At 37.1% G+C, this 13980-nt stretch overlaps 1 protein-coding gene across 3 annotated transcripts in view; it reads left to right on the plus strand.

The window, feature by feature from the left end:
• The window catches only part of LPIN2 (lipin 2), a 103930-nt gene that overhangs the window by 27878 nt on the left and 62072 nt on the right, over window positions 1-13980 (plus strand). For all 3 annotated transcript variants that reach the window (XM_069099714.1, XM_069099715.1, XM_069099713.1), the window contains exon 2: window positions 11640-11840. In XM_069099714.1, the coding sequence (XP_068955815.1) occupies window positions 11649-11840 (192 nt within the window). In that variant the 5' untranslated portion in view covers window positions 11640-11648. The remainder of the gene's footprint in view (window positions 1-11639; window positions 11841-13980) is intronic.

Genomic DNA, 13980 nt, shown 5'->3' on the forward strand with positions numbered 1-13980 from the left:
CTGAGCAGCAGTGTGTAGGCAGAGCTGCACCAGTTATTGGAAATGCCCCATAGAGTCAGTACCACCCTCTTCATCTATAATAGTAATCATCTTTTCTTTTATGTTGTGCCTTACACTTTTTTTTTAAAGCAATCGGGGTTAAGTAACTTGCTCAAGGTTACAGGGCCAGGTGTTTCTGGGTGGGTGCTAAGTGTCTGAGCCCAGATTCAATCTCCAGGTCATCACGACACTGGAGCTGGTGCTCTTACTCGCTGTGCTGCCTGGCCGCCCCATGTGCCTTACACTTTGACATCTATTAGCAATCCTTAAATTTTCCATTTATGTACAAACACTGTCCAGAGGAAATCATTCACTGACAGAGTAAATTGGAAACACAAAAAGTTCTATAATCCAGGACTTAAAAATAAGACATTTTTACTATTTTTTTTCTTTGTGGGAAATGGAGAAAAAAATAGATCTTATTTTAAAATCTTAAATTCTTTACTTCTGACTAGCAGCTTTCCCTTTTCTTGATTTCTCTTTAAAGTCTAGGTTATACCATAAAATAGAAATACTTTCCAAGTACTCTGATTTTTGAAAACCATTTGTGAAGTCTCAGCTTCACTGAAGAGTAAAAGAGAAAGCAATGGACCAATCTTATTTTGATAAAAGGAAATTTTTACTCTATGCAAAGGTCAAAGACAAACTCTCACAGAGCCTGTTTTAATGAGTCTAACTGTAGGCCATATCTAAGAGGAAAAAATTGCAGAAAACAGAAGCGTCCGCTGCAATGATGCCAGGAACAAGTGCATCAAAGACCGAGAATCTCTGGGTGGTTATCCTTTCCTTTCAGCTTTATCAGGAGTCTTTGAATTACAAGTAGCTCTCATAGCTCATGGATTACAAGACTACAAAAAATATTGATCACTTTTACTTTTCTATTAATCCTATATGCCTGACCCGTAATAGGCACCTAATAAATGTTTATTGACTGATTATAGACTAAATTAATATTTAGCCATGAGGCTAAAAAAGCTGATTAGATCAAATAAATTTTGCAAGGAAGCTGGGCGGGAGAGACAGTGTAGTGACAGGAAATACACCCTCCACCTAAATTTTATGGATTTTTTTCCCCCTGCACTTAGACTTGTTCCTGGAAAGAATCTTTCACAATACATCATAAGTGATATCAGGTCTGAATAGAATCAGATTAATACCAAGCTGCATGACAAAAGTTTGCACATTTTTCTCCTCTTAAAAGGGAATTTGCAAACAGAAGCAGTATTCCCTGATGTCAGCATGAGCTCCACAGTCTAGAGGCAGATAGCAAAGCATTGGAAATGACTGAGTTTGAAGCCAGAAAGCAGGTTTGAGTCCTGACTCTTAAGACTTTTCTGACTGTGTAACCACAGGCAAGTTGCTTATTCTCTTTGAGCCTTGGTTACCCAGTCTATAAAATGGGGATCCTAATACCCGCAAAACCTCCCTCACAGGGTCCTTGTGATTCTTCGAAAGAGTAACATATGCAAAGCATATGTGTAATATGCTTAATATGTATAAGCCATAGAGTTCCATAAAAGTGCCAGTTATTACCAAAAAGCACTAATATAGGAATGAGGGGGAGAGGGCCAGTGATAGACACGTATTTACTGGTTTATATGCACAAGAAGGATGGTAAATATTTCATTTCTTTAAAAAATAAAATTTCTGTGCTATAGAATTTCATCTTCAAATTCCATTTAGGCCTTGACCTTTGTCTTCTTTCTAATTGGACAGACCCTCAGCATTGTTTTTCTCAAGTGTAGTTCTTTATATAAAGCAGATAAAAGCTGACTGAAGTATCCCTTTCCTTTCCCTCATCTGTTGCCCTTCGCCTACTTTCATTGGTAATAAGTTCTTCACTCTTGAGTGCCCGGTAGCTAGACTAAGCTTTCAGCTGGTTGTGCCCTTGTTAGCCAAGGTTAATAAAGTGAGAGTGGGAATCCCTGTGATCCCTAAAACAGTGGTCAGATAGGGTTTTTTTTTCTAAGTTGAAGTTCTATAGGAACTACTGATTGAAAGTTTGAATGACCACCTGCTGTTCAGAGATTCAGGCAACTAAGGAAAAGTTAAACATTCCAGTTTAGCTTATTTTTGTTGGGGAATTTAGTGATACTTGGGGGGAGGGGAGAGAGAAAAACTTGGAATATGTGTTTCCTGTTCCCACAGCCTGTCACAGTAATGTGAGGGTTGCCATCCTTTGTAGAGAATTGGTAGTCTCAGAGGTCTCATCTTACCACCCTGGCTTTTGTTTCTTTTGCAGAAGCGTCATGACTTGCTATTTGTACTATCCATAAATAGAGAGGAAAAGCTCCTGCAAGTCAACCTGTTTCACTGAAATTGTATCCTAGTAATTTCTGTGCCTTAGTGAATACCAATTGCTAAAATTGTATACTGGTTTATTAAAAACTTGCCAAAAGTGCACCATCTTTGTGTAGAAGGTATTTGATTCTGTAATACTTCTGAATATGTACTATGATTCAAGAGTTCCTTACCAGTACCCTAGCTTAAATATCCAGTGCATAAGATTAGAAAATACGTTTGATTGAGCATATTAGTGAAATTTTACTCGGAAGAAGCTTGCTTCCCCTCCTCAAAATCCCAAAGTAAGTAGTCAGTTACATTTAATTTGTTTCTAATATTGGTGATTTCATTCCTGTGACTATTTCCTCTTCCAATGAAGAATGTAGTACCCTTCATACTGTATATGTATTCTTGAATCATCACTCACTGATGAACCAATGGTGACAAGCTTCTTCAAACTTAGCTAGGCTGGTTAATGTCTTCACCTATTCTTGAAGCTTTACCAGTGAGTTAGGACCTAGTAAGAAAAACTCACTGCTCTGTCATGTACTACCTATTCCTCATGAAAATCACTAAAAAAAAAAAAAAGCATAGATTACCTTCAAATCTTTTCACTGTTTCTAGGCACAGACATTTCTTTGTAACGTTAAGCTATGTTTCAAGGGTGATCACAGTCAAAGAATTCATTAACAAGTGATTCATTAGTAGCCCACTGTACTTATCAAGGCTGGTCCTTGGAAATTAGACAGTCTATTACCGTGACTATACTTGAAGCAAAAAGCATTTTATTATCTCAGACCTGAAAGGAATCTCGGATGTGGTTTTTGTGTATATTGCAGTAGAAATCTTTGTAGTATCATTAGCAAAGTATTGGTTTAGTTTTTGTTTGAAGACCTCCAGTTATGGGGAACTCAAAGTCCCTTTAAAGAAACAATTGCTTTGGAGAATTCCTAATATTAGGAAGTTTTTCCTTATCAGCTGGAAATCTGCCTCCCTGAAACTTCCACCCATTGTTCCTTGTTCCTCACACAAGTCTAATCCCGTTTCCAAATGACAGGACTTCATATACTTAAAAGTAGCGTCTCTTCCACCCATGTCTTCTCTTTTCTAGGTCAAATATCCCCAGTTCTTCAATCACTATTTGTATAGTTCCCTTCACCTTACTATTCAGATAGTTTTCTACTGGTCTGACATCCTTGTTAAAAGTAAGGTGCCCGAAATGAATATAATACTCTAGATATGGTCTAACCAGAGCAGAATACAGAAGGATTATAACCTCCTATAGTCTGGTCACTTTGCTTCTACTAATGCAACGTAAGATCAGAATAGCCATTTTAAACCATTAGCTCATATGGAATGTGGAGTCAATTAAAAGTCCAAGATCTTTTTCATTTCCAGCCATAAAAAGTCATTCTTGGAAGGAGAAAAAAATAGTGCATAGCAGAGAACAAAAGAAAACAGAAGGAAGCACGGAAAAGCAGGGTAGTTTTGAAAACGATGGCTAGTATTTATTTTTTTTTTTAAGCAATCAGGGTTAAGTAACTTGCTCAAGGTTACACGGCCAGTTATTTCTGCGTGTGGTGCTGAGTGTCTGAGCCCGGGATTCGATCTCCAGGTCGTCCCAACACTGGAGCCGGTGCTCTTACTCGCTGTGCTACCTGGCCGCCCCCGCTAGTATTTATTATAAAGGTTTTTTTTTTTTAAATAAACCAGTGTGAAAATGGAAATTCATGGTTTTATATTGAATCCTCTTTTTATGCTGTACTGTGTACATGGAAATATTCTTTTTTTTTTTGGCCTTTCTGTATTTAAGTTCAAAGTGAATAAATATAAAAAAAATTTTAAGCCATTCTTTTTTTTAAACCCAGTTTAGTCCTTTATATAACTTTATTTTGTATGACCTCTTATAAGATTCAACCTACTGTTCTACCTTTCCATGTTCTTTTGTGACAATGATTCCATCATCCTGCTGTTGTTGTTGATGATGATGATGACACTTCAAGTTTGCAAAGTGCTTTACAAATATTATCTCATCTTCTCCCTACAACAACCCTGGGAGATTGGTGCTGTTGTTATCATCCTCATTTTCAGATGGGAATACTGAGGCAGAGAAAGGTTGACTCTCCCAGGATCACACAGCTACTACTATTTTTCTGAGGTAGGATTTGAACTCAGGTCTTCCTGACCCCACATCCAGTGCTCCATCTGTTGCGTCATCCACCTTGCCTGTTAGCTCTAAGTGCATGTTGGCCATCTTTTCGTCTTTCAAAGACTTCACAAATATGACAGCTTTGTCTTCATCTAAATCACAAATATAAATGTTGAAGAGACTAAAGGCAAAAGCCTGCAATGTTCTGCTGCAGAGATTTACTTTCACATTGAAAGACTGGTCCATCAGCCCTCCTCAATGAGGATATTTTGTCCAGTTCTGAATCCATGTAACTGTACTGTTAACCAACCTGTATCATTCCATCTTGTCTATAAACAATAAAAAGATTATGGAAGATAATCAGGGCCCTCCAAAAGTCTGACACCACCCTACTTTTCTAGCCCCAACTCATCATACTCCCTAGTCACATCAAGTCAGCAAGCACTTGTTAAGTGTCTGCTCTTTTCCAAGGTTCTATCCTTTGCTTCCACTGTTCCTTATGCTTTGAAAGTTGTCCTACCCCCCGATCAGTAGTGACTTCCCAACTTTGCCTTCTTGAATCTCCCATCACATTTTTGGAACTTCTTTAATGCATGTACCATGTATTACTTTGTATAATAATTATATAGAACATCTACATATAATTATCTGTGTAATTATAATAATTATTTTGTCATATCTTGCTATATATAGACTATAAATTCCATGAAGAACAGAAAATGTGTCTTATCTAAATTTATATTTTCTCTTCCATTGAGCACAGTTCTCTGTAAACCATGGGCTCTTATTAAATGTTTGTTGAATTCAATTTGTTGAATTGACAGATATTCTAAGTGACTTTGACTAATTCTTTGTTGCTCTGAACTTAGTTTTATATGACCTGCTTTTGATGTACTCATAATGGCTTGTGGTGATCACCACTTCCCATTCTAAGTGTTCAGAAACTATCTTTTAAATCACTTGTTCTCAAATTTTTCCAGGCCCACTGACTCTTAGTTTGGAATTGACCTTTCTTACTTTAAAAATTACAATATTTGTCCATCTCCAGGACTTTGGTACCTCAGTGTTCTCTAAGATTTTTCATAGATCGCTCACAGTACGTTAGCAGTCACAGCTATGGGTTCTTTCATAGCCCTAGAATAAAACTTGAAAAGGACTCTGGTGACATGAACTCATTGAAGTTGCTAAATGTTCTCTTATCATCTCTTTAGGCTCTCAATTTTCTGTTAACCAATTTTAGTTTTTTCTTCCCAGTGTGAAGGCCATTCTTACTGATAGAGAAAAGAAAGTACAAGTTGAATAATTCCACTTTTCTGCCTGTTATTTTATCCTAAATAATGATTCTATCCCTTATTTCATTTATTATTATTATTATAATGGCTGGCATGTATATAATACTTCAAGGCTTAAAATGTGCTTTGCCTATGTTCTTATTTGATACTCACAAAAAATATTATAAAAGTATTATAATCCCCACTTTTCAGATAAGGAAACTGAGGTTTCAACAGGTAACTGGGGGAAAAAAAAGAGAGAAAAGGATCATAGGATCTAATAGGATCTAGTGAAGGGTTTTTTTTTTTAATTTTATTAATGGGGAGACATACCTATTTGTAGACAGTAGAGAAGGAGCCAGTAGATAGGGAAAGATTGAAGATTAGGGAGAGGGGAGTTGCCAGTGGAAGCAATCTATTTTGTGACCCTGTGCCTTAGTGCTTCTGAGACTATAAGGCTGACATTGTGTCAATAGAGAAGGACATTTCCTCATTGGGAGGGAGTTCCCTATAGCCAATGAAATCACAGGTCTGACCAAGAAAAGAGCAGAATGCATTATGTGAGAAGTTGAGGATAGATAGCTGAGATGACCTTGTGTCCAAGGAGCTGATTGAATAGAAAAGGGGTAAGATGGTGGGTTGGTAAATGTTTTACGTCTTCTTTTGGGCAGACCAGGAGGAAATGTATGACAACACACTTTTAAATTTAATCTTTACTATTAACATTTTCGCCATCACTTTCTTAAGGCTAGACACGCAATGTAACTAATTTCTGAGGTGTCTATTCATACTGAAATTTAGCAATAAACTCCCTCAAGCCAACTCCAGTATAGTCCCTGAAAGACAAATATCTATAACTAATAACACAAGTTACTATTACTGCGTGCATGGGTGAAGTCAGACATCATAGCCAAGAGACAGCTATGGTATAGTAGGAAGTATACTAGACTTGGTAGTCAGGAAACCTGGTTTTGAATCCTGACTTTGACATTTACTAGCTTCATGTCCATGGACAAGTTATTTAACTTTCTTGAACAGCCTCAGTTTCCTCATCCATAAAATAATGGGGGTGGGGAGTTTACACTAGCTTTGGAGATGAGAAGTTCAAGGAAAAGCAGTTGACCTTCATAGAGAGATCAGGAAAGCATCATGGAGGAAGTACCACCTGAGCTGGTCCCAGTAAGAAAAAATGTTCTCCTGTTCCTGCTTCAGATAGCAATTTTGATATTTTTACCTCAGGGACAGGTTAGTTTATTTCCTGCTACGCTATCAACAGCATCTCACATCTCTAAAGCTACTTAACAATAAAGTAACAACACTTTTTTTTTTCATATGGAGTATGGTACACTCTCATCTCATCTTTCTCCTTTTTCTTTTTTTTTACCTATCTCTGTGGTTGGTATTGTCTGTTCCCCGTGCCTAGAATGTACTCCCTCCTTTCTTCTGCTCATTGAAACCTTAAAGACTCAGTTCAAGCATCACCTTCTACAGGGTGTCCCTAAAGTCTGGACACATAGGAAATCTCATTAACTATGCATATTTTCAAGAAATGAAATGAATGAAAATTCCAACATTTTATTTAATTAGCATAAATTTTTTAGCCATGACTATTTCATATGGAATAATAGCTTTCATTAGCTATTGGGGTCTATTTTCCATATTAGTGAGATTTATTTAATTTAATTAATTAATGAGATTTCCTATGTGTCTCCTGTGTCTTCTTATGAAATCTTTGGCAGTCTGGTGAAACCTAAGATTCCTTTTTCAGAATTTGAAAAAAAAAAACTCCTCTTTGAAGGAAAGGATTCATTTCAGCTAAAAATGAATGAAAACAAAGCTGTATTTTTCCCATCTCCTGAAGGCTTTCCACAGATCCCTTAGGAGTGGACAGACCCCATAAGAGCTCCTGTCGCCTATGTAATCCTTTTTAATCCTGCTCCTAATTGGTAGTGTACTCTGCACCAAAATTCCCCTGTATTCATGTTATATACATTATTTATGTAATTAGAGACTCATATGTTTTTATTCCCCATTAGAATGTAAGTTCCTTGAGGGCACTTGTGTTTGTATCTTAGCGCAGTGCCTGGCATTTGCTAACCAATCAATAAATATTTGTTAATTGAGTCATAATGCACATCTTTTACAGATGAAGATACTAAGGCTCAAATTTAAATGACACCTAGTACATGTAAAAACTGGGATTAGAACTGGGATCTTCTGACTTCTTGTCCAGTGTTTTTTCCCTTACTGCCTGTAACAGGGCTTTTTCTCTAAGCATTAGAGACTGCATGTGATCAGTGACTTAATTAAATGCTTGATAGATGTGGGGTATTTTTGTAGTCCTAGACATTGCAGTTGAGCAAATAATTATGATGTAATTCCTGCTCAAAGCAGGACCTCCTCCGCAGGGTGACTACATGCTTTTCCCTCAAACACACACAAGAGCAAAGCTCTCCTTTCTGCCTTGTTTGTACTTTAACAGAGTTACTGTTTTTCATTATCAGAGTATAGTACATCTCCCTGTGTATCTGCCATTACTTTTGTGATTTCAGTGTTCTTCATATAAACAGAGCTCTTTCATGCCTGCTAAGTGAAGGCCAGTGATTTGACAGCCTATATTTTTCTGTATTTAGAAACTAACATTTGCACAATAGTTTTTTTTCTTACATAGGCAGCATATCACTTAACCGTGGTAATTAAAAGCATCTTGAATGAACATAAATGTTCTTAATTAGGGACCTAATGTTCCATTTTCACTGATGTCTTCTCTCCCAAAGCTTGTATACTTTGACTTTAAAAAAAGTAAATTCAAAATGTTAGAGATTCACTAATAAGTCAACTTCTAAACCTTACAGATAAGAAAACTGAGGCCCGGAGAGGTGATGTCATATACCTATAGTTACCTTATTAGTTAATAATTACAACTAATGTAAAGTTGGAACAAAGTACTAAAATCTAGGATATCTACTGATTCCAAATTTTGTGTGCTTTCATATAATATATATTTATAAAATACAATAATATCTCTCATTTCATATAATATATACATTTAACACATGCTTATTGAATGCTGCTGGATTGATTGGTGTATGGGGTAGAGAATGGATTTGGGATCATATTGATATAGTGGACTACCTCTAACAGTACAGATTAGTGCGTTCTCTAAGACTTGTGGTTTTAGGAAGATGCCGAGATTACTGAAAAGTTAAATGACTTACCCTGGGTCACACAGCCAGTAAGTGTCAAAGACAGGACTTGAACCTACTTCTTGGATTCAAGGCCAGCTTTCTATCCACTGCATCATATTGCCCATTTGTATCACTAGATTTACTTTTTCTGTTTCCCCAGTAAGAGAAGCTGTACTGGAAGTAGTTGATAGCTATGAGTTGATCTCTTCTTATAAAGATCAGAATGCTATTTTTCAAATGTCATCATTAATCAAACATCAGCCAAAATTTAGACTTACTTGGTAGTCTGCTGAGCAACTGACATATCATCACTTTGTCTATAGCATATAACAATTTCAGAGAGTTTTCTTTTCAAAAGGCAATGTGATATTGTGGAGAAACACTGGGTTTGGATTCAAGATATTTCGTATCTCAGATCTTTCACCGGCTGTGAGCTTGGGAAAGTAACAGTTTCTCTCGGCCTCAGTTTTCCTCCTTTGTGAAATGAAGAAATTTGACTAAGATGACCTCTAAGGTTTCTCTTCCAACTCTGAGCCTGAGCTCTTGGAATATAGGGTTTAAATGCGAATTATTTACATTTGAATTCTTGCTATCTCATTTTTCTATTTTCAGAGACTATTTCAGGACCTAAGATTGATTATTGTAATGCAGACACAAAAGCAAAATATTTAAAAATCATTAATGAATTATTTTTTTTTACTGTGATGTAAGATGCAACTTAATGAGAGTTAAACTTGTCAAATAAGTATATAAAATTTAAATTCTCCCTACAAACTAGACTGGAAATATCCTAAGGGTACATACCTATTTTATCTAATCTTTGTATCTCACTGGTCATTTAGTATATTATTCTATCATACAGTTGGCTTTTAGTTAATATTTGTTGAATTTATTGCTTTTGAATAAAAACTGTTATCTGATGCCATAAAACTCTTAATAAGTACCAACCATTTCTTCTAAGTAATTGTCATTAGAACAGCAAGGCAAAGGGAGCTCAGGTTCAGGTGACGGAGGTTTTTTTTGCTCATTCTTCCCCAATTTCTGGCTGGTGTTCTATTTGTGCATGAGTTTTCTGCATCTGTAAATGCTTGTAATAATCCTTATCAGCTGCAAGTAAAATTATTCCCAATTCTTTTTTTTTCCTGTGACCCTAAATGAGTCGTTGAGATCCAAAAGAGAACTAAACTAGCAATTCTTTATTTTAAAGGTCATTGGTATACAGACAGCATTTTTGAGATTGAGAGATTTTAAGGCATTGAAATCCCCCACTTTTGCCTGAAAGTTAACAGGGCCCTAGCTACAGTCATGTCAATGACTATGAGGAGGAAAGGCAATAAATCACTCATTGGTGGGGAAGGTAAGGGAGAGGAGAAGCGCTGATCATTCCTGGATGGAACAATGGGGCACACTTTAAGGATTGAGGAATCCATTAGGGGTGGGAGCAAAGGAACTTTAGCCAAATTAAGGGGTTTTTTTCCCCAATTTCTATCACACATATTCTGGAGGCAGTCCACTTTAGCTAGTTTCTGGAGATCTCTATGACACCTAAAGTTCAGAAAATCCTTTGAGACCTCTCTGTAGATACTTAGGGATCCCATTTTTTTTGGGTCATGATCTCAGGTCGGAAACCAATAAGAGAGGGAAAACCTATTAGATATTTTGAAATGATCACATTAAGTGTCTTAAGGTGATGAGAATGAAAACATGCTAATTTCATTTAGTTTATAAAATACAAATATATGTCATCCCTGGAAGAATCAATTCCATTCCAAGATTGTTTGTCAGTTTGTTGTTTTGGAACTCAGAATGGTTTTCCCATAGAAACAAGATTATAAAAATGTTTACAGTATTATAAAAGAGTGGTAAGGTTCCTAAGCCAGCTGGTAAAGGACTTTTTAAACTATGATGTAGCTAAATTACATTATGCTCTTATTAGGCCTTACTATGAAATCTAACAACTATGTATAATATTGTTGCTATGGGAAAACTTATTCCAAGTTCTATTTTAGGACTCTAGGGAGTGGGAAAAGGGACACCCCTCTCCACCCTCTCCAGTACTGACCACAGTAACTGAAGTGGGATTTCCAGGAGTCCAAGGTAGCAGGGAAGGGGATCCAGGCAGGAGGAAGTATGGAAGGTGGGGAGGGAGGGAGTGTTTTTGTGGTCACTTGATGACAGTGATGGATCTAGGACTTCAGGTCACATCTTTTGTAGGCAACCAAAGTCATATGGGATCACAGTGGGATGGATGGTGGTTGTGGGCTGGGGTCCAGATCTTTGGCAGGTGGTAGCAGTGGGGAGCTGGTTCTTTGGGGGAGGGGGATATTTGCCTATTACTTTAGTGGCAAGTATTTCGAGGGTCCTAATCTTGGGTGGTGATGTCTAATGTTCATTATATAGTAGGTCTAGGTTTGGCTATTGAGAAACAGGCATTGCCAATGACACAAGAGAGAGAGCGGGAGGGGGGGAGGGGAGGGGGGGGAGGAGAGTACCTACCAGCAGTAGACCTATAGACATAATGGAAGAGGGGGAGGACCTTTCAGTGGTAGCCAATCAAAAATATCAGTGGGCATTCCAAGTTAGGGGATCTTATAAAAATTTGGGAAAGTATAAAAATCTTGCTACCTGGAGCAGCATCTTGATACCAACTGGATTATAGCTATGATTTGTTGTCATTTAATTTCTATTTTCCTATCTTTTTTTTTTTAGTCTCAAACCATGAATTATGTGGGGCAGCTAGCTGGGCAAGTCATTGTCACTGTGAAGGAGCTGTACAAGGGCATTAATCAAGCCACACTGTCTGGATGCATTGATGTCATCGTGGTCCGGCAGCAGGATGGCACCTATCAATGTTCTCCATTTCACGTTCGGTTTGGGAAGCTTGGAGTCCTCAGATCAAAGGAAAAAGTGGTAAGCGTCACTAGCAGTCTATTTTTGAAGGAGACAAAAGGGGGCTACTTATCAATCAATTAGCAAGTATTTATTGTCTTGTAGATTTTTTTCCTCCACACAAGTCAAATTAATTACAGTGGTGTCTTTAGGCAGACTTGACATTAATGAACATGTAAATCAGACACTACACCTATTATTAAATTTTTATATATTTTTTCAATTACTTGTAAAAACAATTTTTAACATTTGTTTTTTTAAATTTTGAGTTCCAAATTCTCCCCTCCCTTCTCCTGTCCTTGAGAAGGCAAGCAGTTTGATTTAGATTATACGTGAGGTACTATAGGCACTTTAACTGCAGTTGTACACATTTAAAAACTGAGGCTCAGAGAGACAGGTAGAAGTATTCCTTTATCAGCTTTCAGGACCACTAGGTTACAAAGTGGATAGTGTACTGGGCCTGAATTCAGGAAGATTCATCTTCCTGAATTTAAATCTGGCCTCAGACAATAGCAGTGTGACCCTGGGGAAAATCAGTTCACCCTGTTTGCTCAGTTTCCTTATCTGTAAAATAAGCTGGAGAAGGAAATAATAAACCACTCCAATATCTTTGCCAAGAAAACCCCAAATGGGACCATGGAGAATCAGACATGACTGAAAGCTGAATCATCTTATAGGTGTTGCAAGTTTTATTTAAACCCATTCCTCTACTAACTCCGAGATTAGTATACTCTCTCATTAAAATGTCTTCACAAAAAATGGCATTTAAAAGTGACCTTCATTGTATTCTTCAATATGGGACATCCTGGGTGACAAATTGCCTTGCCAACATTTGGTGTCAATTCTCTGCTTTATCCTCACTCTTTATCCTTCGTTGTCATGAAACAGAAGCCACAAATGGAGAGTTTTCTCTTGAACATGGCTTCAGAAGATTCATTACTTCACCTGATGAAGGTGAATTACACTTCTTAACTTAGGAATCTGCAAAGTTCATAGCATCACTATTCCTTCTGAGGGACTCATTCAATATATATGTTTGAAACACTTAGCACGTGTAAGACAAAAACACTTTCTTAATAATCTTCATCCATTTGCCTCACCATCTTCACTAAAAGTTTGTAGGAAAATTTTTCTGTGATTCTCAACTCCCCCCACCATAACATGGCTAGAAAAGGAGTTCTACTATTAAATCTGAGACTGTATTTTGGAAGAGCGAGTGCATACATTTGCAATGTATTTTCTTTCAGGGTGTGTGTGTGTGTGTGTGTGTGTGTGTGTGTGTGTGTGTGTGTGTGTGAAGAGGGGACATGTCTGGTTTATGCCTTTAAGCTGAAAATTCCCCTGACCTTGTTAAATGTATTGTACTTTGAAGGAGGCAGAGAAGGAAGGATTATTGGCTTTCTAAAACAGTCGTTCTTTTTTTTGTTGTTGTTTCGGACAAATAGGATTTTATATCAAGGTGGTGGCATAACAAAGTTAAGTTTCAACTCAATTCCCCTTCCATATTTCAGAGGCAGCAGGATTAATGTGGTTTGGCGTCTGTTTGCTGCTATGTTAAACTAAGTGGTACTTTACTTGCTGACTGAGAAATTTTCTGTTTTTGCAAAAGTGGCATTTGACCAAAGTCAGTTTTCCTAGGCTTTGTTTTTTTGGTTTTATTCCCGGTAACACTAACGCTTGGTTCTTATTTTGGAATTTCCATGGTGCCATGGAGACTGTGTGACACAGTAACCTGCCCTAATTTTGCAAATTTAGATTTAAAAAAAAAATTAAAATTTTGAATATGAAAATACATGTGGAGGATATTTATTTGCATCAAACATTTTACTTTTTTTTAAAGTCCTCTAGTATAAAGTACTCATGGAAATGTGGTATCAGTCACCAAGTTGTTTGTTCTTATAACCAAGTACTTTTGAGTAATGACTCAAACTATAGCCAAAAAATAAAAGCTGGCATCATATCTGTTGTTTAATGGTGAATGTATTCCACTGGTCAAAGAATGTAATGGGTACATTACACACATAACAGTAAATCTTCAAAGAGGGGTGGCTAGGTGGTGCAATGAATAGAGCACCAGCTCTGAAGTCAGGAGGACCTGAGTTCAAATCCAGCCTCAGACACTTAACACACACACACACACACACACCAAAAAAAAAAAAAA

Source organism: Petaurus breviceps, unplaced genomic scaffold, assembly GCF_028583685.1.
Source record: "Petaurus breviceps papuanus isolate PSGF00001 unplaced genomic scaffold, PetGlider_PUasm1.0 38, whole genome shotgun sequence".
NCBI lineage: Eukaryota > Metazoa > Chordata > Mammalia > Diprotodontia > Petauridae > Petaurus > Petaurus breviceps.